At 63.8% G+C, this 22486-nt stretch overlaps 1 protein-coding gene across 9 annotated transcripts; it reads left to right on the forward strand.

The window, feature by feature from the left end:
* The first annotated feature begins 118 nt into the window (after positions 1-118).
* Positions 119-21436, forward strand: SLC17A9 (solute carrier family 17 member 9). 9 transcript variants are annotated; one of them, XM_074347587.1, is made up of 13 exons: positions 119-2208; positions 12249-12446; positions 12876-13015; positions 14917-15016; positions 16282-16412; positions 16944-17040; positions 17225-17321; positions 17858-17945; positions 18656-18690; positions 19072-19187; positions 19794-19849; positions 20008-20155; positions 20513-21436. In XM_074347587.1, exons 2-13 carry the CDS (start codon positions 12319-12321, stop codon positions 20763-20765), a joined length of 1389 nt encoding a protein of 462 aa, XP_074203688.1. In that variant the 5' UTR covers positions 119-2208; positions 12249-12318; the 3' UTR covers positions 20766-21436. The 9 variants fall into 9 exon arrangements, with proteins under 9 accessions (XP_074203688.1, XP_074203692.1, XP_074203694.1 ...); XM_074347590.1 differs by lacking the exon at positions 119-2208 and adding an exon at positions 6152-6384 and having other exon boundaries at positions 20008-20037; XM_074347595.1 differs by lacking the exon at positions 119-2208 and adding an exon at positions 6159-6384.
* Positions 21437-22486: the final 1050 nt, after the last annotated feature.

Genomic DNA, 22486 nt, shown 5'->3' on the forward strand with positions numbered 1-22486 from the left:
ATCAATGAACCATCTCTTCTAGGCAGTTTTGTTGAAAATAAAGGTTTCTCTTTAATTTCAAGAATGACCAAAATGGTCTCTAGAAAGTTTAATCACCTCCAACACACCTTTTGTTTGGGGGCTGGCATCCCCGCGGTGATGGCAGCAATGTCCTCTCGTACCTGTGGCTGGAGGCCACTTTGCCTGGTGGTGCACGTGGGCCTCCGAGGGGGCGGGTGGAGCGCCCACGCAGTCGGTCCCAGGTGCCCTTCTCTCCAGCATCTCTGGCGGTGTCAGCCAGTCCTGGAGGTGTCCCCTGCCCGGTGCAGTCGGTGAGATGCGAGCGCAGACTCGTGTGTGGGGTTCGTTGCAGGTGCCGCTGGGCGCTGGTGCTAGAAGTCGGTCCTTAGGGAGCTGCTGGCCCCTGGGTGAGTCCCGTGGAGGGGGGTGACAGCGTCTCAGAGCGCGGGGCTCTTCTTGGGCCGGCTGGCTCCTGTGCGGCCTCTGGTGGGAGCTTCTGCTCCTGGTGGGGGACTCGGTTCTCCCTCGCCGATTCCTGGCACAGGCCCAGTGGGGAGAAAGGCCACTAGCACCTGGGTTGGGAGGAGCCTGTTTGCTGAGATGACCCAGGTTGGGCAGGTTCACAGACAGGTCAGGGGTCCGCCTCTGGCCGCTGGGGCTGTCGGTCGCGCCCCTGCTAACCTTGAGTGTTTGTCGCTAAGTGTCTGGGCCACCAGCTGTTCTCTCCACTCAGCAGTCACTTTCTGCTTCTGCTCAGAGTGTGAGCTCAGTGTTTTCTGGGGGGGAGCGCTTTGGGCCGTGTTTTCTTCCCCAGGTGGTTCCTGTAATTCAGTCACAGTAGAACCGCTGTGGCCCCTGTGGACCGTCCAGGCCCTCGACCGGCCCTTCTGACCCTGTGAGGGTGCGGGCCCTCTCCTTACCCCCAGAAGTCATGAGTGTCGAGTGTATCTCCATAGTCATCCCCAGACGTGACCTCTCTTGAGAACCGTTTTCCCTGAGGTTTGAGGCTAAAAGTAAGGTAGCCAGAAGGGGGTTTTCGTCTTCAAGTAGCTAATAGTTAAATACAGCAGAAGCTGGAAGGAAAGCACTAGGGAAGCAGAGCTAAAGCTGCGTTTCTAGAAAAGTGCTAGGCAGTTCGGCATATTCCTAATCACCGTCACTGTCAGGCCCCGTCAGGTCGCTTACGCGCGTGATTAGCATGAGACGGGGTGAGAGGAACGGGGGTCCCGAGCGCGGGTGCGCTCGTAAAGTCGGGCGGCTGCGCGCGGTGCGTCACGGGCGTGGAGCGTTGCCGCGCACTGGTGGAAGTGTCAGTGCTCTATTCACCAGCTCAACCGGTGAGTGGCTTAGACGAGCCAGCGCTGCGAGCCCATGGGGGCTGGGTGACGGTGCGACGCGGAGGATTCAGAGGTCCTCTCAGGTTCTTTACCTTCGTCCCCCCAGGGCTGGAAGCCTCCGGAGGAGGCTTTGCGGACTTCGCTGCTCCTCCTTGTTGCAGCCGTGTTTCCAGCAGGCGAGCTGCAGTGGCTGTTAGGAGGTAGTGCCCGTTAAGTGTGTTGGTTTTTCTGTGTCATCTCGTTTTTGTCTGTTACGATGCAGTGTTTTGCAGGGATAGTTGTTTCTTCTTTTTGTGCTTTCTTGTGAAAAGTGTCTTGAAATAAAATGTGAGAATGTTCTGGTTCTCTGTGTTCCTGATACCACAAAGCCATATGAATAAATTGCACCCCTAGTTTGGAATCTTCTGAAGCACAGGGATTATTGCAGACTAATGTGTCTTGCGAAGGTTTCCAGGTTCTAGAAGAGGCAGCTGTCTGCTGGGACTGGTGTTGGCGTGACCCGGACCCCGTGCACCCAGGTACGCAGGGCTGGTGCTGCTGCGGCCCAGGCGCGCTCTGAAGACAGACGTGTGGAGGGCGGCTCTTCTGAAGCTGTGCGATGTCTGTGTTTTCCTGCTGCCTTTGCTGTTAGTCTGGGGGAGAGGCAGAGCCGGGGGCTCAGAGAGAACCGTGTACCTTTTATGTCAGAGACCGTGCTGTCCGTCCTCAGATGATGGAGGGCCTCCCTTCCGGGTTGCTGTTGCCAAGCCTCAGTCTGAGCAAAAGACCAGATCAGAAGCCCCGGTGAACGCAGGGTGTCTGCTGTCCCGCCGACCCAAGACGCTGAGCTGTAGCCGCGGGACGCCCCGTCAGGGCTGCAGCCGTGGGCCAGGTGCGTGTCGTCGGGGCCTGGAGCAGGGCGCTCTGGCGCCTTCACTCAGATGCCGTGGGCGCTGTTTCCTGCTGCGGGGGTGCTTTTGTTCCAGAGGCATGTGTTGCTGCTTTGGGTTTATGGGCAGCTGCCTGGTGAGCGCCGGCCGCGTGGGGCCGGGTGTGAGCGCTGCCCCTCCGGAGCGCCAGCGCCTGTGGCCTGTCCTTCCGCTCGGCTCCCAAGGGGTGAGCTGCAGCCCCGCGTCGTCTGGGGTTGCAGAACAGGTTGCTTTCGCTGCCTGTTCTTGATTTCCTGGTAAAGGTTTTCATATTTTTCTTGGAGTGGTCATCTGAACGCTCTTTTTTTCCTTCCCAAAAAGTCACTCTAATTAAAGAACAAAATTCAGTACCGTGCTAGCACATTCCTGTCAGAAGCGGGCTAGCAGGCGGGAGCCCTGCTCAGGTACCTCTGTGCTTTGCTGTTGCCCCGCCCCCCTCTGAAATCGCCCTCTGCCCTTGGGAGGTACGCACGCAGGTGTCATGCTTGGGAAGGAAACAGAGCGAGTTGGGCTGCCCGCCCACGGCTGTAAGCTGGGTTGGAATATCCTAATTGTTTTTCACTTATGAAAATCTCCCAATCTTCAGAGTCGAGGAGCTGCTACTCTGAGGAACCCCTGGACTCCCACCATGGTGCTCGTGCGGGTCCAGCTGGGGACGGGGTTCTTGAGCTCTCAGGGCTGTGAGCAGCTTCACTGTGGAAGGGGGTGCAGGCCCTGGGCAGAGGCTGAGAGGATGGGGGGACAGAAATGAGGGTGCCTCACGCCGGGAGAGCGCAAGAAGGAGTGTGGGTGCCGCTGGTGTGGGAAACAGAAGGTGGCCCCTCCTTCGCTGTCCCGCCGCTCTCCTCTCTCCGTGCAGGCTGGCAAGGGGACCTTGGTGACGTCCCTGAGCTGAGTGGGGCGGTGGGACCGTGCAGGAGTGCTTGGCTTCACTGAGGTGTCTGGCACGTGGGGCCTGCCTGTCCGGGAGGTTGTGCCTTCCCCCTGAGAGGGCTGTGGGGCTGGCCTGGACCCTTGGCATCCCTTGCTGCGCCGGCGCCTCTGTGTCCCCGGTGCTGCGGCAGCAGGGCCTCCTGAGCTGCCCGCCTCCGCCGGGTGCTGCTGGGGGCTGGGTGGGTCGGTTGTCAGTGCGGAGGTTTCCTCGTGGCGGGGGCTGTGGAGCCAAATAGGAATGTGGGGCTTGGGCTTATCTGCAGTTTAGTCTCCTAGCTAGAAGGCCGGGCGTCTGGGTCCTGTCCGGCGTGGCACCGAGGAAGGTGTGTCCGGCCCCTTCATACCCAGCCCTCACCAAGAGTTAGCAGAGAGCCGAGAGCGGGCCTGAGGGGCTTTGTCCACGCGCACCTCTGAGTGGCCGGCGTTCCCGCTGCACGGCCCGCCCTGCCGGCCGTGCACACAGCAGCAGGCTCGGCGCAGCGCCTGTGAGACCCCGACGCATGCTTGGAGCCCGGGGAGGAAGATGTTGGGCAAGGATGCCACCGTGCCCAGACTGCGCCTGGCTGCCTGGGCCCGGGGCGGGGCGCTGCCCCGCGGGAGCCGAGCCACCGGAGAGGAGAGACGGACACGGCCTCCCCCGGCTGGAGCTTCCCGCTCTGCAGGCTCGGCAGCAGGCTTGTGCCGCGAGGTTTTCTCTCCTCCAAACCGAGCTCTTCCGGCCACGGAGACCTCATCAGCTGCCGCTGGAACGTGTGCAAGCCTGGCCATCACCGAGGGCCCCACACCCGGGCTGGGGCGTCGGCCGGCCGCATGGAAGACCGCTGACCTCGCTGCCCGGGGGAGAGGCCGGCCTCTTGGGACTGGCGAGTCCTTAGTCTCTGGGTGTCTGGTTGTATTCTTGGTATAGAGCAGAAAGGGTGAGCAGCGACATTCGTGGGGTTCAGACGCTGAGCTCACCAGCACTTTGAGAAGGAGCCGTTCAGGGCCCTGAGGGTTCCACGTGTAGCCCCGCACTGTGCTCACTCCACTCGGCGTCACAGCTTCCTTCTTCTGGTTCCCTGTGTCCTTGTCCTCGTCCTCTGCCACTTGAAGTATGAGCCCACCTCTCCCTGGCCGCGGCGTGCGCTGTTGCTGGGGCTGAGACCGCTCCCAGCCTGCCAGCAGCAGCGGGGAGCTGTGGTGGGCCGTCCTGCTCGCAGAGTCTCCAGCTTTAGGGGCTGCGCAGAGTCCAGAGGTGGCGTGGGTGCCGGAGGACACAGCTGTGATCCTGCCGGTCTGCGCTGCACAGTGGGGGGTGGCTCTGGCGGCTGCGGACTGTGGGGTCATGACGTGGCAGGAAGGCCAGAATTAGCTTTAAAAAGCCATCCCGGCAGGTCTCCCCCCCAGAAGTGGAACAGATGGTGGTGGACAGGCCGGATAGGGCGGAACCAAGGCCTTGAAGGCAGTGGGCGAGGCTGGCAGCTGTCACCAGCATCGCCCTCTGCCTCTTAAAAGTGGTGCTCTGTCCACCGCCCCGTTGTTTTCCCTCGAACCTCAAGGGCAGCTGGTTGGTTGGGCGTGAGGTGGGGGCTCGGGATGTGTCACACGGTCCGGCTGCTCTGGCTGCCACCCTCACCTTCCACCTTCGTGAGGACTGGAGGCCTGCCCAGCTCAGTGTCTCGGGATGGTGGCAGATGCTCGCCCTCCCATCGGTCTCCTCACACAGCCCGTGCTCTGGGCACTTCTCTGCCCCACTTCTACCTGGAGGGAGTGCCCGTCACCTTGAGCCCAGAGTGTTTCAGGGACCTTGTCCTCCCTGCCTCTGCCCTGGCCACCCTGCACTGTCCACTCAGCGCCAGGGTGACCCTGTGACCCTCTGCACGCTTCCACCTCAGAGCCCTGGCTGGCCTCTGCCTGCTCTGTGGCCTGTGGGGCCTCCCCTGCCCTGCTGCTTTGTCCTGTTTCCCACCTCCCCACAGCCCCACTGGGCCTGTGGTCTGGAGCAGATCTCCAGCCGCGCACCTGAGCTGTTAGCCCTCCTGCCCCCACCTGTGTGGCCTGCTCCCTCCCTGCGCTCAGACTTGACTCACACATCTTTTCAGGAACACGGCCCAGCCCATCCTGTTGCAGAAACCACCCTTCCCTGCCCCTTAGTCTCCTTTTTGTTTTGTTCATGTGCCCCAGAACATCAGCTCCAGGAGGAGCGGGACTTCGGGTGGTCAACTGACAGATTTCCACTAAAGTGTGGTTCTAGGTCTTCATAAAAAATCATCAAAGAGCCTCGTGCAGCGAGTGAGAGTGAACTGCTGGGAAGAGAATGGGATACAGGTGGCAGCGCTGAGTTGAGCAACAATTCTCAAGCTTTTCTTAGTTGGGGTCTGTTTGGGGGGGATAAACGTCTCTACCACCATCCTCCTGTCCCATTGGACGTCCATGTGGATGGCAGAATGGCGACTTGACAAGCAAGCATGGAACTCGGCCCGTGGAACCCTGGGAAGGCCCTGAGGTGGACACGGCTGCCGAGGCTTCAAGGTCACGTGGAGCCCCAGAGAGCGAAGGTCCCTCAGGCACCTTCAGCTTTCCCAGGCTGGTCCCAGCTCCAGGGCTGGAGCCCACCTTCAAAGATCTGTTTTAGAAAGGGGTTGCCCTTGAGTCTCGCTGCCCCTGCACCCCGCGAGACTGCCTCTGACTCATGTGGGGAGCACATAGCCCCGTGAGGTGAGGACCGCCATCATCCCCCAATTTGTGGACAGGGACACGCAGGCCCCTTACCCCTGCAGGCCCCCTGCACACCCAGGGCTCGGATCTCCCACCTTGCCTGCGGGCTGCAGGGGAAGACCCATGCGGTTTCCGGATGTCTGCACTGGGCACGTCCTTGGAGCAGCGGAGGCGGCCCCGGGCGTGAGGGTCTGACCTGCCCTGCCCCCAGGCGCGTCAGGCCCGGCCTCCCCGAAGGAGGTTAGAAGGGCGGGGACCTGAGTTGCTCGCCCCGCCCCGCCCGCCCGCCCGCCGGCCGCCGCGGTGGCCGTCCGGGGGCGACACATCCTGGGCGCGCGCCGGACGGAAGCGCCACTGGGACTGACACGTGGACTTGGGCGGCGCTGCCCGGTGGGTCGGCCGGGCGGGAGCGGACTCCGGACACACTGCCCCTGCGGCTGTCGGTGCCCAATGCAGCCGCCCCCGGACGAGACCCGCAGGGACCCGGCCGAGGATGTCCAGTGGTCCAGGTGGGGCCGCGCGGGACGGGAGCACAGTCGGGAGGGAGCGATGCGTCCTGTGGCGGAGACAGCTCCCTGCCGCCTGCCCCGCCACCTTTACTTTGCTGGGTGCACTCACCTCTGCGGGCAGCCTCTGCCCGCCCACTGGCTGGCGTAGAGATCTGGGACCCTCCTCCCTTCCATCCAGTCCCAGGGCCCCCTGCGCTGTCTCTGGGCGGGCGGGCCGGGGTCCTGGGGGTGGTGAGGTGGAGCTGCATCCTGGGAGGCCCGCCTGGTGGGGCCTCTTCCCGGGCAGCAAGGAGGGACTGCTCACAGGCATGGCCTCCTGGGCTGGAAGTGACCCTGCTGGGTGGGAACACACACTTGCAGGCCTGAGTCCCCACCTGTGACCACCCACCTGAGGGCCACCTGTAGCGGGACAGGCAGACCTTAGGCTGGTTGGGGGGCACACACGAACCTGCAGCAGATGGCTGAGCCCTGGCACTGCGTGCCAGCTGTGTGGTGGGAACCAGGTCCCCACGGAAGGGGCTCAGTGATGGGGGAGGAACAGCCCAGGGAGGTCACCGTGCTGTCTCGGGTTGTTTTCCCACCATCTGCTGTGCCTCCAGAAGGGCCTGGGACAGCGGCTCTGCTCAGGAATGGGACCAGTCGAGCCCCCAGACCCCCCGGGCCTCTGCGCTCCCTTGGGTTCTGTGGGCTGAGGGCCCCGCCAAGCCAGCCGGACCCAAGGCCCAAAGTCAGGCCCTGTGATTCCAGGGCTAGTCCACCTCCAGCTCCGAGTCCCCGGGGAGCCTGCTCTCAGGGCCTGCCCTGCCTCCAGCACAAGGGACAGGCCCTGAGTCTGGGTCCGAGATGAAGGCAGAGCTAGAAGGGAAGGCGGAAAGAGGCTGCCCTGCACCACAGAAACTCCGGCGGGGTGGGCAAGGAGGAGAGCCCCAGAGCCCCAGAGCCCGCGTCACAGCCGGCGTCCCCACACGCTGGGTGTGCCCGGACCAGGGAGCGCCCGCGGCTGCCCACTCTCTGCCTCCCTCCACACCCTGCCGGCTCTAAAGGCGAGGCCCAGGTGGCAGGCCGGCTTTGCAGCCTGCTGGGCGGAGGGTTGTGGCCTCTGGGAGTCTCTGCAAACTTCCCTCTCAGGCTGTGCTTCAGTGGGTCCACCTGGCTTTCCCTGAACTCCCTTCCACACCCAGTTTCGAGAGGAGCACCTGCGGGCGAGGCGGCCGGGTCATGGGGGGGCCTGCAGGGCCCTGGGTGGCGTGGGGCTCCGTGGGAAGAGGTTGTCTAGCCCCCGAGTGGCTGGTGGTCTTGAGGACCATAAGGAGGGATGCCGTGTGTGGCCGCCGACCCCGCGGCCTCCGTGTGGACGACCCCGGAGGTTCGGCTGCCAGCAGCTGTGGGCCTGCGTGTTCTCTCTAGCTGTTGCCATCCGCCTTCCGTGCAGGCTCAGTTCCCTTTTCTGAATCGAGGGGCCATGTGACCACGAGTTTGCCCAGCCGTGGATGCTTCTCATGCACAAGGACCATTTTCAGGAAGCAGGAGTTTCCAGAAGGTTCTTAGGAAGCATCCAGAATAGCTGCGGGCAGAGGCTTAGGGCTGGCCAAGCGGGCGGGGTGAGGCCCTCCAGGCCTCTGGTGTCTGTCCTGCTGGAACCTCTGTGTCCTAAGCAGCCGCCTGCAGGTCCGGGACCCTGCGTCTGCGTCCCCATCAGCCCCAGAGCAGCTGGGGGCCTGGGCAGCCCCCTCCGGCCACACTTGCCTGTTCTGTGTCCCCTGCGGCTGTGGAGGACGTCCCTTTGCCCCCCTGCTGGCACTGCCTGTCAACTCAGGGACAGCACCGCGGGGGCCTCCAGGGCCCAGGGAGGAGGCAGCCAGCAACTGGCCCCTCGCAGCATCCCAAGGAGCTCCCTTAGCCAGTGCCTTCAGCTCAGAGCGGACTGGTTGCCTGTAAGCCGTGGGCCTTTCTTGACCTCCCGTGCCCCCACGGAGGCCGGGGGGCCACGCTGTGTCCGGTACCCGGCCAACCTTCCAGAGCGGGTCAGCCTCAGCTGGCTTCCCCCTACTTCTCTGTGGACTCCCCACCCAGAGAGCAAACAGAGCCAGGCCCTCAGGGGCGCTGGCAAGGCGCACCCAAGGGAGGGCAGGTGTGCTGGGGCACGGTCCGGCCCGCACACTGGTCACCCTTCCGGGCTTTGAGCCCATAAAGGAATAAAGCTGCCTTTTATGGATTGATTAATTGGTTGCTTTAATTGAGTGAAAGATCTTTACTGCTATAGAGCTTTACAACTTTCAGAGCCGAACGCACACGGTTTTGTGTAATCCCCTAATTACCTTTTGACCTCCTCCCCCGGCTCCCCGCACCCCCGCCCGCTGGGAACCACTCGTTTGTCTCTAAATGTGTCGAGCATGTAAAGCTCCCTCCTGAGGGCACTGTCAGACCAGGGTGTCGGGGTTGGGGGGGTGACAGCGTTACCCCCAGCCCCTGCTGCTCCCCTGGAGCCCCAGGCAGCACAGACCTAGCTGTGCCCGTGTGTCTGCAGAGGGCTCACTGGCCGGCCCGCTCCTCTGCCAGCCCACTCCAGGGGCCCAGGTGGCCGGCTGGACGGATTTTGCTGGGCAGTTTGGACTGTGCCGCCTCAGTAGGCCCAGTGGGATTGTCTGCTCAGCGGAAGAGTGTCCCCACGAGGCCTGCAGCTCTTGGCCGGGGATCCAGGGGCAGGAGGGTGGGCTGGGGGCATCCCCACGGTCGGAACTCTGCAGGGGCCAGGTTCCCGAGCCCGTAGCGGCCTCAGCCCAGGGGTCCCACGTCACGAACACAGGCTCAGGCTCTGAGCAGGCGCCACTCGGGGGCTCTCCTCCCCACCCCCACCTCACAGTCTGATTCTGAGAAAAAACTAGTATTCAGGGCCACCAGGCCCCAGGAGGACCGGTGAGCTGCGCCATGGGGCTCCACTCCCTCCGCTTGGCCTCTCAAGTGGGGGGTGGGGGGTGGGCGGGGCCACTGAGACCTGTCCTGTCTGCTGCCTGGCTGATGGTCCCATCGTCTTGGCTTCTGAGTCATTCCAGTAGCATTTTAAGAAGCAGGAAGTAGGGTGCAGGCATGATGACGGGTCCCTCCGCTGGTCACTGAGGGGGTCCCTGGGCATTTTCCAAGTAGAGCGCCCTCCCCCAGCTTCAGCCAAGCTTGCTCGAGCGGCCAGCTCCTGGAATTGCAGAACTCAGGGTCTGTTTCTAGCACTGGACCCTGTTTCCCATCGGAAGTTCCAGTATAAAAAGCAAATACAGAGGGGTGCCCTGGAGCTCCACCCCGGCACCCCTCTGAACACCCAGAGACGCAGCCTGAGGTCTGGTCAGTACAGCCTCTTCACTGGCTCACAGGGGCAGTGGTGCCCAGGGAAGGGACGGGGCTCCCCCGAGTCATGCAAGGGCCCACACCAGCACCCAAGTCTCTTCCCTGGGAAGAGTCGGTCAACGCATGAGACGCGCACTTCATCAAGTTGCCTGGACTGTCATTCCTGAACTCCGAGCCAGGCACCGGCCTGCCAACACCGATCTGTTCTCATCCGCCCCCAAACCCACAAGTGATGGTCTCAGCTGTCTCTGCCAGTGGGATTGCTGGGCCCCGCACCTCCTTGGGGGTGCAGCCCTGGGACACCCCCACGAGGGCCTCTGCAGCCTGAGAAAAGGGGCAAGCTGTATCCTCCTCGCCTCGCTTCCCCGACTGTGGAAAAGTACACTGTGGTTTGCAAGGGGGGAGTGGACCGTACGGAGGTGCTGGCCAGAGCACAGGCCAGTCACAACGGCTCCCTGTTGGGCACCAGGCACCAGCAGGTCATCTTGCTGTTTGCTGACCATGAAGCAGGCAGGTGTCAGGGCCACAAGCCTTTCTTCACTGAGGAAACTGAAGCTCGGGGAGGCCGGGTGATTCATCCCATGTGCCCCCGGCATGGCTGGCCTTGTGGCTGCAGCTGCCCCAGGGTGACAGTGGCCATGACAAGGTCTAGGGCAGCAGCACCTTCCCCAACACGTCCAGCCAGCGCCAGGCCTCGGTGGTCCATGCTGCGGGAGGAGGGTGCTGGGCGACGGGCTCACTGCTGGCACCCTGCTCTTGCCCTGGAGATAATGGACACTTGTTGTGGCACCCACTTATCAGGTTCCTGACCAGCGTGCCACCTGCTGGCTCCGGCCCAGCTGGCAAAACCTTCAGGCGTGAAGTTGCCCTCAGGGCTTCTGAGGTCTCGCCCCTGGGAGGCATCCAGACGAGGGCTCTAGCCCTGCCAGGGGTGGTCCTGGCCTCCCCCTGAACTGTCCCCGCCAAGTCGGCCTCGCAGCCTGAGCCTGGAGGGGTCTGGCCAGTGGGAAATTTGCCCCTGTGTCCGCAGATGGTGTCCAAGCTTCCACCGCCCTTGGCCCCACTCACTGTTCTCTGACAGCCAGGGGAGCCCCCCACCACATCCAGGCAGGGGTGCGAAAGGGGTTTGGGGAGCAAGGGTGAAACTCCAGTGTCCTGGCTCGTCCTCCGGGTGAGACGCGCCCTTCCCTGCTCTGTTCTGAGAACTGCCCACGAGGCTCCAGCCGGCCTCACCTCCTAGACACCTGCCTGGTGACCTCCCGGAGGCTCTGTGGCACTAACACCTCGGCCCCCTTCGGCTAGGCGTCGGGGCCCCCAGGCCCGGAGCCCCTGACCCCGCAGCCTGAGCTTCCTCCCTTTGTGCATGTCACCCCCCACCCGCCCGGGGAGAACCCCCGCCCCAGCCAGGCAGGTGAGCCTAGGTGCCTGCGGGACTCCTGAGACCCCCGCTGAGGCTGCTTCAAGGGCTCTCCACTCTCCTGACCCACTGCCCTCCGGTCGTGGCCCCCCCAGGGGATGTCCCCGCCCTGCACAAAGACCTGGCAAGACAGCAGTGTGCCCCTCCCCCAGGCCATCTCCCACTGGTGCCCACCTCATCCCCCCCGCCCCCAAAAAGGCAGTGAGGCTCCTCTCTCTTTCATTAAAACAAAGCCGAATACATCTGGGTAGAGGGCACAGCTCGGTGGGAGTGCACGTGCCGAGCATGTGCGAGGCCCTGGCTTCAAGGCCCAGCACCTCCACTGAAAGAAAAGGAAAGAGAACACACACACACACACCCCCTCCAGAACTTTCTTTCAGAGCAGCTCAGCTTCACACAGTTCCATCCGCGCCACACCGGGCTCCCCTGTTCCCGCCGCAGGCTAGGGCCCCTGTCGCCGTGCGGGACCCAGCCCGTGCGGCACTGCTGACCAGAGCGGGGCTTTGCTCCGATCTCGGCAGCTTCACCTGGTGCCGGGACCCCAGCCAGGACCCCACAGGCACTGAGTCGGACGGCGCTCGGACTCCTCCCGTTTTTGGCGGTTTCTGGCTTTCCTTGGTTTAGGGACTGACTGCAGAGGGTTGCTGGCCAGGAGTTCTGTGCACTGTCCCCATGTGGACGTTTGTCTGGCCGACTGCCCCCCAGGCATGGTGTTTGGTTGCCCGCTGCCCAGCACAGCCTGCCTCAGGGGCAGGGGCCCAGGGTGCTGCCCCCACCGCCGCCGCGGGACCCCCTCCCCGCCATCTGCCTCAGCAGGGGTCCTCCTGCCTGGCCCTCCGCCCCCCGGATGGGTGACTAGCTGCCAGCTTCTGCCTGGCTGCCTTCCTAGGCCCTGGGTCCTGGGGAGCAGCGCCCCCGACTGCCTTCGCCCCATCCGTGTTCCCACCTCCGCTGTCTGAGGGACAGTGGGTGTCGTTTCTAGGGCCTGCCGCGTTCTCCTGGGAGTCAGGAGGCACAGTCTGAGAGGTGGCCAAGCTGCTTCCTTCCGACGCTGGTGGAGAAGGTCTCCGCCCCTCCCAGGCCTGACAGAGCCCCTTCTCTCCTGCAGGCCCGAGTGCCAGCTGTGGACGGGGACCCTGCTGCTGGGCACGTGCCTGCTGTACTGCGCCCGCGTCAGCATGCCCATCTGTGCCGTCTCCATGAGCCAAGACTTCGGCTGGAACAAGAAGGAGGCTGGCCTCGTGCTCAGCAGCTTCTTTTGGGGCTACTGCCTGACCCAGGTGGTGGGCGGCCACCTGGGGGACCGGTAACCCCCTCCCCCACTCCCTGTGCTGGGCTGGGGCTGCTCTTGGGGGAGGGGGCTGTGCTGCTACGGCGAGGAGGTGGCTCCTCGGAGTTGCGTGTACGGCGGGGAGGTGGCTCCTTGGAGATGAATGTGGGGAGAGGCCCCACACATAGGAAGCCGGGAGCAGAGACCCGAAGTCCACACGGGGGCTGGGCCAGGGCCGCACGCAGCTGTCTTAGGGTGCTGGATGCCCTGGGGAGCACCGGCTCCCAGTGAGGCAGATGGACCCGCTCATCCTCGGCCGCCTCTGCAGAGGGGAAGTGGCGGAGGCCCGCCCCAGAGGGCTGCCCCAGGCGAGGGATGGTGCAGGCCCCCTCCCGCCCCTCCCTGGTGGGGCCTCCTGGCCTCCTGGCCTCCTAGCCCCCATGGCTGACCTCCTGTTTCCTGCAGGATCGGGGGTGAGAAGGTCATCTTGCTGTCGGCCTCCGCCTGGGGCTGCATCACCGCCGCCACCCCGCTGCTCGCCCAGCTGGGCAGCGCCCACCTGGCCTTCATGACCTTCTCGCGCATCCTCACGGGCCTGCTGCAAGGTAGGGAGGGCCGTGGCAGCTGCCCTCACGCCGCCAGCACTCCCCCTCCAGCCCAGGCGTGCGGAGCAAGGGGAGGGTGTGCGCACGCGTGTTCACGTGTGCACGGTGCCTGTTCAGGTGGCTGCTCATGTGCGTGCACACATGTCCTCCCATGTGCTCCTGCATGTGCTGTGCCCCAGACTCTGCCTCAGACCAGAGCGAGGGCGCCAGCACCTCAGCGCTGTTGGCGGTGAGGCGGCGGGACCCTCCGGCTGGCTGGGCGGCTGCCCCCGGCTGCGTGGCCTGGCTGAGTGGGAGGACAGTCCCCGCCGGCGGGCTGCCCGCTGGCCTGTTGGTGCGCCGATGCCTTGGCACCTGAGGCTCTTTCCGTTTTTTCCCTTAAGAGTCTGGCTCTGTCTAACGTCACATGTTCTCCTCTGCCAGAAAGTTTGCTCCCGGACCCAGGTGACAGCCAGGTTGCCACGTGGTAACCGTCGGCTCCACTGGCCACATGGTGGGGACCTGCCAAATTTCTGTGTGCTGCCAGTCAGGGCCACACCTGCCGCTGGCCGGGCCAGCAGGCTGAGGGGATGCCAAGTTCCCAAGACCTCTGGCTCCCGTGCGTGGGGATATTAGACTTCCAGAGAGAGCCCCCCAAAGGACCCCGGTGGCTGGGGTGCATGGCCCACCCTCCAGGGAATGGAATGGCCTGAGCTCCTGCCCTGCCCCAGCGTGGAACCCAACAGCCTCCAGACCTGGGTGTGAGCCCTTCCTCCCTGCCTCTCCCTCTCCCCCTTCCCAGAGCCCAGTGCAGGACATGGGCCTGCCTCCAGCCGAAGCCCCTGGGACCCCAGATACCCTGCAACTGACCCCTGCCTGTTTCCTGATCAGCCCCACCAGCCCCGCCAGCCCCACCCACAGCTGGTCCTGGTGGTCCAGGCGTCCTGCTCCTGTGCTCCCACGTGGCCGTGGCTGGTGCACTCTGTCCTGCAGGTGAAGTTACCAGGACTGAGCTGTGCGAGGCCCAGGCATTCCTGAGCGGGGAGCTGATCACTGGGCCCCCAGCAGGTTGGCCCTCACCCTGCTGGGAGGCAAAAGGACTTCTCTCTGTGGCTGACCTGTGCCCATTATTGCAGACAGTCTGGGGCTCAAGGGGCAACTTTCGCCCTGGGTGGCTGGCACTCGGGGTGGGCAGGGACCCACCTGGGGCCCCAGTGGGAGGGCAGGGACCAAGACCTGCCCCGGAGCCCTGGCCTCTGAGCTTCCCAAGTGCTTTTGGAGAAAAGCGCAATGAAACCGGCAAAAGCCGCAGTCCCCGGTGCAGATGTTTTAATGCTAGATTTTGAAATAATTATAGATTCAGAGAAAGCTGCAGTGAAAGGTGCAGGGAGGTCCTGCGCGCCCTCCCCCCCACCCCACGGGGGCACCTCGTGTAGCTGCAGGACGATGTCAGATTCAGGACCTGGTACTGGGGCTCCGCGGGGCCGTTCAGGTCTCACCTGATGCACATGCCCTGTGTGAGTCAGTGCGTGTGCGCTACTGTGACCCGTGTGTGAGTGTGAGTCAGTGTGTGTGCGTGTATGCAGGTCGCAGGCGTGCGCTCGAGCCCGCACCTGCCAGGACCCTGGAGCTGTGCGCTCTGGGAGCCCGCGTAATGGCGGTAGGAGCACCAACGTGGACCCAGGAGCCGTCCTGGTGGAAGGACGCCCCCACCAAGCTGAGTGTCCAGGAAAAGCCCAGCCCTGCTGGTCCCCTGGTCCCTGGGGTGAGGCAGGCAGGAAGGACATGCGGACTTGAATAACCACCGATGGCCCAGCAGAGCTTCAGGGCCTGGCTGTCACCTCCCACTGGCCCCCTGGCTGGGCCCGCGTGCCGGCTCAGGTCTTAGCTCCAGGGGGCCTCTGCCTTCTCTGCCACTCCAGGGGTCTACTTCCCTGCGCTGACCAGCCTGCTGTCGCAGAAGGTGCGGGAGAGCGAGCGGGCCTTCACCTACAGCACCGTGGGGGCCGGCTCCCAGTTCGGGTGAGTCCCAGCCTGGGGGCAGTCGGGGGAAGGCAAAGGGCGTGCACCTGGCACAGCGGCCCTGAGGAGTCTGGGTGGGGACAGGCGACGCACGTCCAGGGACGCACCGCGGGCTCTGTGCCCCAGGAGGCACTCGCCACCCCCCGTCCCCGTGCAAAGTGCTTCTCCCTGTGCATGCTCCAGCCCCCAGGGCCAGCGGCAGGTGGCATGGGCTTTGGGGCTCGGACACACGGACTGGGCGTCAAGCTCCCAAGCGTCCATCTGTGCTGACAGAACAGGGTGTCCACCCGATGGTGGGCAGATGGCCTGTATTTGGGCTCGAAGGGACCTGCCACTGTTCAGATGTGAAAGCTGTGCCCCTTCTCCCTGCGTCACCCTCGGAGCTCCAGAGCCTCCTTGGGGAGGCCTGTGGGGCCTCACGACCCCCCTTCACTTCACTGCTGCCCGGGTCTAGGCGGGAATTCAGAGGGCCGAGGGGTGCCTGTGGGTGGGCCGGGAGCAGCCCAAATAGAAACCCCCAGGTTCTCGGTGAAATGTGAACTTCAGATAAGCAGTTTGGGGCACACTTGCACTGAGAAAGGGTGTCTGTTCTTCTGAAATCCTGTTTGCCCAGGCGTCCTGGGCCCACAGGGCAGGAGGCCCATCGAGAGACTGTGCCCGCCTCCCAGACTGGGAAATGGGGGCTGGGAGGGGCAAGCGGCCTTTCACAGGCCCCCTGGCCTTGGTGGGGGGCTTCCTCCTTTTCTCCTCCTTTCACTGTCTCCTGGCCAGACGTCAGCAGATGGGGGGCTGCAGGCGGACCCCTGAACAGACAGGCCAACTGGTGGGCCGGGAGGGAGGGCCCCGGGGAGTGCCTGGGACAGTGGGGCCAGCAGGGCCGGGGGCGGGTGGGGGCTGGGTTTCCTGGCTGTTTGCACTGAGATACCTTCCTGAACGGTCCCCACTCCGTCGGTGACGCTGAGCCGCCTGGAGGTTTTACGCCAGTGTGCTCTGGGCACCGTTTTCTTTCCGCTGCCGTTTCCACTCAGAGAGGCTCTGCACCACAGCTGTCGGCCAGCGTGGAGGCCTGGCGACCCGGGCCGCTGTGCCTCGCCGCGGCCCCGCGGCCCCGGGGGTCTCTCGTGGAAGCCTGCGTCCCTAGCAGCCTGCGAGGAGACTGGGGCTCCCGAGCCCTTGCTTTACGGGCGACGAAAGCGCCCTCTTTACGGGGAGTCGGCTCGCGCCGGGTGGGGTCTCCTCCCAGCGAAGCCCCTCTGTCGGAACAGGACGCTGCTGACGGGGGCCGCGGGCTCCCTGCTCCTGGACTGGTGCGGCTGGCAGAGCGTCTTCTATTTCTCCGGCGGGCTCACCCTGCTGTGGGTGTGTTACGTGTACAGGTGCCTGTTGAGTGAGAAAGGTACGTGCGGCTGCTGGGAAGGGCCAGGGCCCGGGGCCTCGTCCCCTCCGGCGAGGGGCCACCAACCGCCCGCAGAGCAGGCCAGCTCAGCGGGACCCCGGGGCTGTGGCCTCCCCCTTTAGAGAAGGATCCCCCAGACAGAGCCTCACAGAAGGTGCTGCTCCCGGAGCTCTCAGCCCGGTTGTGGCCACGACCAGTCCGACAGCCGTGTTGGATGAGAGGTGTGCTGGGAGCTGCCCGGCCGGCAGAGGCAGTTGGCAGGACCAGTGGTGGCTTCTAGTGGCTGGAGCCTGGGGGTTGAGAGCTAGGGGTGTAGGCAGGATAGATGAACAAACAGAAAGTTTGTTCAAACTGGACACTGGTGTTGGCCCCCAAGGGCAAACGCTGCCGACCCCGGGCACTGACGGAGAGGAAGGGGTGGCCCCACGCAGAGCCAGGGTGCCCACGAGCTGCCCCAGTGCTGGCCTCTGGGAGCAGAGCCGTTGGCCTGACTTGAATGGCGCTCACGGGGAAATGCCTTGCTCCCTTCAGATCTCCTCCTGGCCTTGGGCGTCCTGGCACAGGGCCTGCGGGTGACTAGGCACACCAAAGTGCCCTGGAGACGGCTCTTCTGGAAGTCTTCCGTCTGGTGAGCCTGGCTGCCATGAGTCACAGTCACAGTGGGTGTGCCGGGATGGATGGGGTTTGGGGCCCTGGGGACACTGACCACAGGGCGAGCGGCCGCGCAAGGCACCCTCAGGCCCCTGGCCGCCCTGGTGTGGGACGGGGCTTGGGTGGAGGCGAGGACCCTGAGCCTGGCGCCCGCCCCCCAGGGCAGCCATCATCTCCCAGCTCTCGGCGGCTTGTTCCTTCTTCATCCTCCTCTCCTGGCTGCCGACCTTCTTTAAGGAGACCTTCCCCAACTCCAAGGTGGGTTGGCCACCCGGCGGCTGGCGGCTCACAGGGTGGGGGCGCCACAAAGCACATGCCAGGTGTGCATAGGGGTCCTGGGTTCCTCGGACTGGGACTCTTGTCGTCCTGACCCCATGCGGCTCGATGCCGGCGCCAGGGTGCGCACTGGAGGGGCGCAGCTGCTGCCCCGTCTGCCCGGCCCAGCCGGGACAGCCCTTCCCGGCGAGGGCCACGCGGGGGCCGTGATGTGGACGTGGACGTCACCTGCCGGTCAGCTAGGCTGACTCCACCCCACCTTGGCCACCTGCCGGGTTCTGTGACCAGGGGACGGGGTGCGTCCCCCCAGGTCTGCCTGGCGGGATGTGGGGAGCCCTGAGGGAGGTTCTGCCCATGGGAGATACTGCACTAGTGGGCCCAGAGCTCTGCCAGAGGGATGAGTTAGGGTCTAGAGGGGCCCGGCCTGTGGGCTGAGCGCCCCTCTGGGCTGCGGTGGGCATGGCTGCTCGTCCTGTCCCGGGTGGCCGCCTCATGGCTCTCCACCCTCCTTCCTGCAGGGCTGGGTCTTCAACGTGGTGCCCTGGCTGGTGGCCATTCCTGCTGGTCTGTTCAGCGGGCTTCTCTCTGACCGTCTCATCAGTCAGGGTGAGCTCTGGGGGCGGGGCTGGGTGGGGGGACATGCCTGGGCTTTGCCTCCCCTGGGGGGTAGGGAGGCACCCCTCCTGGGCTGCAGCTGTAGTGACGGGAAGAGGCCACGCCCCCGGAGGACCAGGCTGTGAGTGGGACCCCCGGCATTAGGACACAGTCGTGCTGTGACCATGCAGTTCCCCAACCTGGGGCCTAGATGCAGCACCACCCCCTTTAGAGGAGGAAAGGACACCTGGGGAGGTTAGAAGTCGCAGGCCTGGGTGGGCTATGCGTGTCAGGTGCTGGCCTGGGACCTGAGGGCACATGCCCCGAGGATGACCATCTCGCACACACGCACACTCCCTACGACCCTGCATTACACGTGCGGTCCTTCTTAGATGTCTTGTCCTAATTACAAAAGGGCCACCCACACACTGTGGAAAAATTAGAAAATTTGCAGAAACACAAAGAAAGCACTTCGTCACTGTCGAGTGGCCTCGGCCCTGGGGACCCTTCGAGTGCACACATCCTGCAGGGCAGACGCCCTCACAAGCATTCACACGTGTGCTCACACTTCACCACGACACAGGGAGCCCCACCTCTAGCTGGGCCTGTCCCTCCTCTCCCCGCCCCCTCCCCCGAGTTGTGCCTAGAGGGACCCATTCCCGGGGCGTCGGTGGGGGAACAAATGGGCCAACGGGATGTCTCCTGGCTTCCCTTCTGTTCAGGTTACAGGACCATTACCGTGCGGAAGTTCATGCAGGTAGGAGGGTCCTGCATGGCACTCTCTGGATGCCCTTGCTCTGTTCCCGGGACCCGAGGGTCGTGTCCCCAAATCACCTGACCTAGCGGTGGCTGGTGCACCATGGTGACCAGAGGGCACCCTGGGTCAGTGCTGGGGTCTGGTTTGGCTGACCTGAGGCCCTTGTCTGAGCCCCGGTCTTCTGGGCCTGGGTCTGCTCACGTTGAATGGGGCCTCCTCCCTTCAGCTCCCACCAGCAGGGCCAGCTTAGTAGCGCAGCCTCGTCTCACGTGTCCTCTGGGCAGGCCCAGGCCCATGAGGGGTTGCCCACTGACCCGTGCCCAGGCTGCCGGGGAAGGGGGAAGGGGGAAGGGGCCCCGTCCCCACTCGTCTTTCCTGCAGGTGATGGGCCTCGGCCTGTCCGGTGTTTTTGTCCTGTGTTTGGGTCACACCTCGAGCTTTTGTACGTCTGTGGTCTTTGCGTCGGCCTCCATCGGCCTCCAGACCTTCAACCACAGGTGAGGGCCGGGTGCCACGTCCACTAGAGCTGCCCACACTGCCTTTGGGCTCCAGGTCCTGGGCACACGGGAAAAGCCGCCTGGCTCAGGACACATGTGGATGGTGGGCACGCGGCAGGTCCCCAAAAGTGAGGTTGTCGGGGTTTCAGGCTGGCGTGGACCTGGGCCATTTGGAAAAACAAAGCCGGTGCCTCAGGAGGGGCCAGGAGGGGAGGTGCTGGCCTGCAGTCCAAGCAGCATCTTCTGACCAGACGTGGGCCTGTCCTCGTCCTCGTCCTCCGTCTAGTCTGCCATCCTCCTGACCTGCGCAGCAGCTCAGTGTTTAACCAGCACTGCGCTGACGTTGTTTTGGGAATTGGCGACTTGACGTTGTTTTCCAGTTAGTGGACAGCAGACACATGTGTGTTGGCACAAACTTGCCTTCCCGTTGTTTGCTGCATCCTGGGAGTGGGCTCCTGTGCCGTGGCACCACTGGGCGGGGGCCGAGCTCCTGGCCTGGCAGGCGGCCGGTCTCCGGGATCCAGGTGCTCAGAGGACTGACCGCGGGCTCAGTGGGTGGCGGCCGCCCTGTGGTCACTCGCCTGCCTCCTTTCCTCTTTCCCACAGTGGCATTTCCGTCAACATCCAGGACCTGGCCCCGTCCTGTGCCGGCTTTCTGTTTGGTGAGGCCCAAGGCCCCTGTTTGAATAGGAAGTGGCTGCCCCCACCCCGGGCCGTGCTCACCCCTTCACCCCTCCTGGGCCCCCAGGCAGGTGGCCGTGGGAGGGTCACAGCTGGCCTCCTCTGACCTGTCCTTGCTCTCTCTCTGTCCTGTTCACAGGTGTGGCCAACACAGCTGGGGCCTTGGCAGGTGAGAGGTGGGCCAGGGCCCCCTGCCTGCAGGTTTCAAGCCCAGAGTTCCCTGGGGAGCTGCCTGGCTACCCCACTTCACGTCCTCCCACCCGCTCCGGCTGCTTCAGCCTTGCAGGGTGGGGCGTGGTGCCCTTTGGGGGGGGTCTCACTGTCAGACTAGTGCGGGGGGGTTGGGTGGCCTAGGCCCCAGAGCTGGCCCCCAGAGAGAGCAGAGCAGCCTTCCCCAGGGTCTCTCTCCTGATGTCACGTAATGACCACCCCCACCAGCCTGATCCATAGACGTGACTGAGAGCCCTGAGTTCCGGGGTCCCCACAGGTCGAGGGCTCCCATGGAAATGAGGGGTTTCACTCCCTCAGGTCCCACCGGCCTTCCTGCAGGTCTCCAGCCCCAGCTCCTCTCCTGCACTGTCCTCAGGGTTCGGGTGGGGGAGCTGCCTGTGACTCAGCCTGCCTGTCCCCTCTCTCGGACACAGGTGTTGTGGGCGTGTGCCTGGGCGGCTACCTCATCGAGACCACGGGCTCCTGGACGTCCGTGTTCAACCTGGTGGCCGCCATCAGCAGCCTGGGGCTGTGCACCTTCCTGGTGTTCGGGAAGGCCCAGCGGGTGGACCTGAGTCCCACCCACGAGGACCTCTAGCTGCCCTGGGCCACCGCCCCCTGAGGACCCGGCGCCACCAGCCTTGGGGAGCAGGGCCAGTTCAAGAGCCTCTTCTTCCTGGTGTATGAGCCTCGGAGCGAGCCTCGGTCAGGCGGGAAGGTGGGGCCGTCGCTGGCCCTGGGCCACCCAGGTGGGGCCTGTTCCTTGCCCGTGGGGGGCTGTGCCCCCCTCTCAGGGTTGGTGGGACTGCGGGGTGTTTAGCAGCACCCCCGGCTCCCACCCACTAGACGAACCCCCAGTCATGACAGCCAACAGTGTCTCCTGACGTCACCAAGTGTCCCTGGGGACCGGCCCCCGGTGGGAACCACAGCTCCCGAGGAAGGCCGTGGAGGGTGGGGAGGCGTTTCTGCTTCTCCAGACGGTCCAGGCTGAGGCTCCCAGTTCAACGAGTTGTGAGGTCTTGAGGCCTTTGCCCATCCTTGGCGACCCCACCCCCGGTGACCCCCTCCTGTGAATCCCTGGGCCCTGGCCATTCATTCTGCTTCCCTGGTGCCTGGTGCCTCAGGCCCTGAGGGGAGGGTGGGCACCCCTCCGGGCTAGGACGCACCCCGGAGCCTGGGCAGAGCCACCTTTCCACACTGTCTCTCACCCTTCCTGTTCACAGTAGAGAAGCTGTCGTCTCGTGAATTAATAATAGATTTTGCCAGATGTTTACGTAGAGAAAAGAAACTATGGGAATGTGGAAAATTACACCAGAGCCTCATTTAAATGCTGACTATTAAAGTATTTAAAGAGACGATGATGATATTGTTTAACACTCTTTTTATAAAAAGAATAAATGCATGTTAAAGATTTATTTCACTCATTCGAGGAAACCAGCAAAGGGTTACAAACAGGTCAAAAGGAAATCCCAAGAGCAGACTCCGGGGGCTGGTGCCCTGAGCACGCAGCCGCCGCGAAGCTGCCGGGTCTCGCTGCCGCTTGGGACGGACTCTGGCTGCGTGTCTCAGGTCAGAGTGGCTCGGCGTTGCTGTCAGCTGTGCGCAGGGCTGTGCAGCTTCCAGGGTCAGCCAGCTCGTAATTTTCCATGTAAGCCCAGATTTTCCCCTCCAGTCCCCCCACTTTGGATCACAAAGAATCTGAAAGAAGGCTTCTTGATTACAGAGTGAGTCTGGCCCCTGTGGGTTTCGCCTGGTTGTTTACGGAGGTGCGGCAAGAATGTTAATTTATCATAAAGGCCGATGTGTTTTCATGGGAAGCCTGGGGTGAGGGGATGGGGGACTTCTGCGCTGTCCTGGGCCCTGGGCTGGGAACCCAGCCAGGAAACCCCCCATGTGGGGTGGGGGCGGCCGTCCCCACCATCATCTCCATGACTCATCTTCCCAAACTGAGACTGTCCCGGCTAAACACTCACTCCTGTTTCCCACCCCCAGCCCCAGACAGCCACCATCTACTTTTTCGGTCTCTATGACAATGACTCCATGGGGAACTTCGTGGAAGTGTTGGTCCTTTTGTGACTGGCTCGATTCGCTAAGCAAAGTGTCCTCAAGGCTCATCCACACAGCCGTGTGCATGACGCTCTGTTAAAGGGTGGACCACTCCTCCTTTGTCCATTCGTCCAGGACTCCTGGGCTGCTGTGAATTTGCTGCTGTGGGCCTGAGTGTGAGAGTAACACCTGTCTCTTTAACCCACAGCAAACTGTGAACTCTTGGTGAGAGTCAGAGAAGAGAGCACTCTCCCACGGGAACCCAGTCATCTGGGGTCTCGGTGCCTTGAGCCCGGAAGGGGTGTGGGACCCAGGAGGTGCTGGTGGGCCCTGCTCAGAAGGGGAGGCTAGGGCACGTGTGT

This window comes from Camelus bactrianus, chromosome 19, assembly GCF_048773025.1.
Source record: "Camelus bactrianus isolate YW-2024 breed Bactrian camel chromosome 19, ASM4877302v1, whole genome shotgun sequence".
Taxonomy (NCBI): Eukaryota; Metazoa; Chordata; class Mammalia; order Artiodactyla; family Camelidae; genus Camelus; species Camelus bactrianus.

Bases quoted from the DNA above. Each gene is read 5' to 3' on its own strand.
- SLC17A9 (XM_074347595.1), top strand. From the start codon at position 6,326: ATGCAGCCGCCCCCGGACGAGACCCGCAGGGACCCGGCCGAGGATGTC. The intron at 12,447-12,875 runs GTAACCCCCTCC...TGTTTCCTGCAG, and splicing joins GGCGGCCACCTGGGGGACCG to GATCGGGGGTGAGAAGGTCA. The intron at 20,156-20,512 runs GTGGGGCGTGGT...TCTCGGACACAG, and splicing joins GGCTGCTTCAGCCTTGCAGG to GTGTTGTGGGCGTGTGCCTG.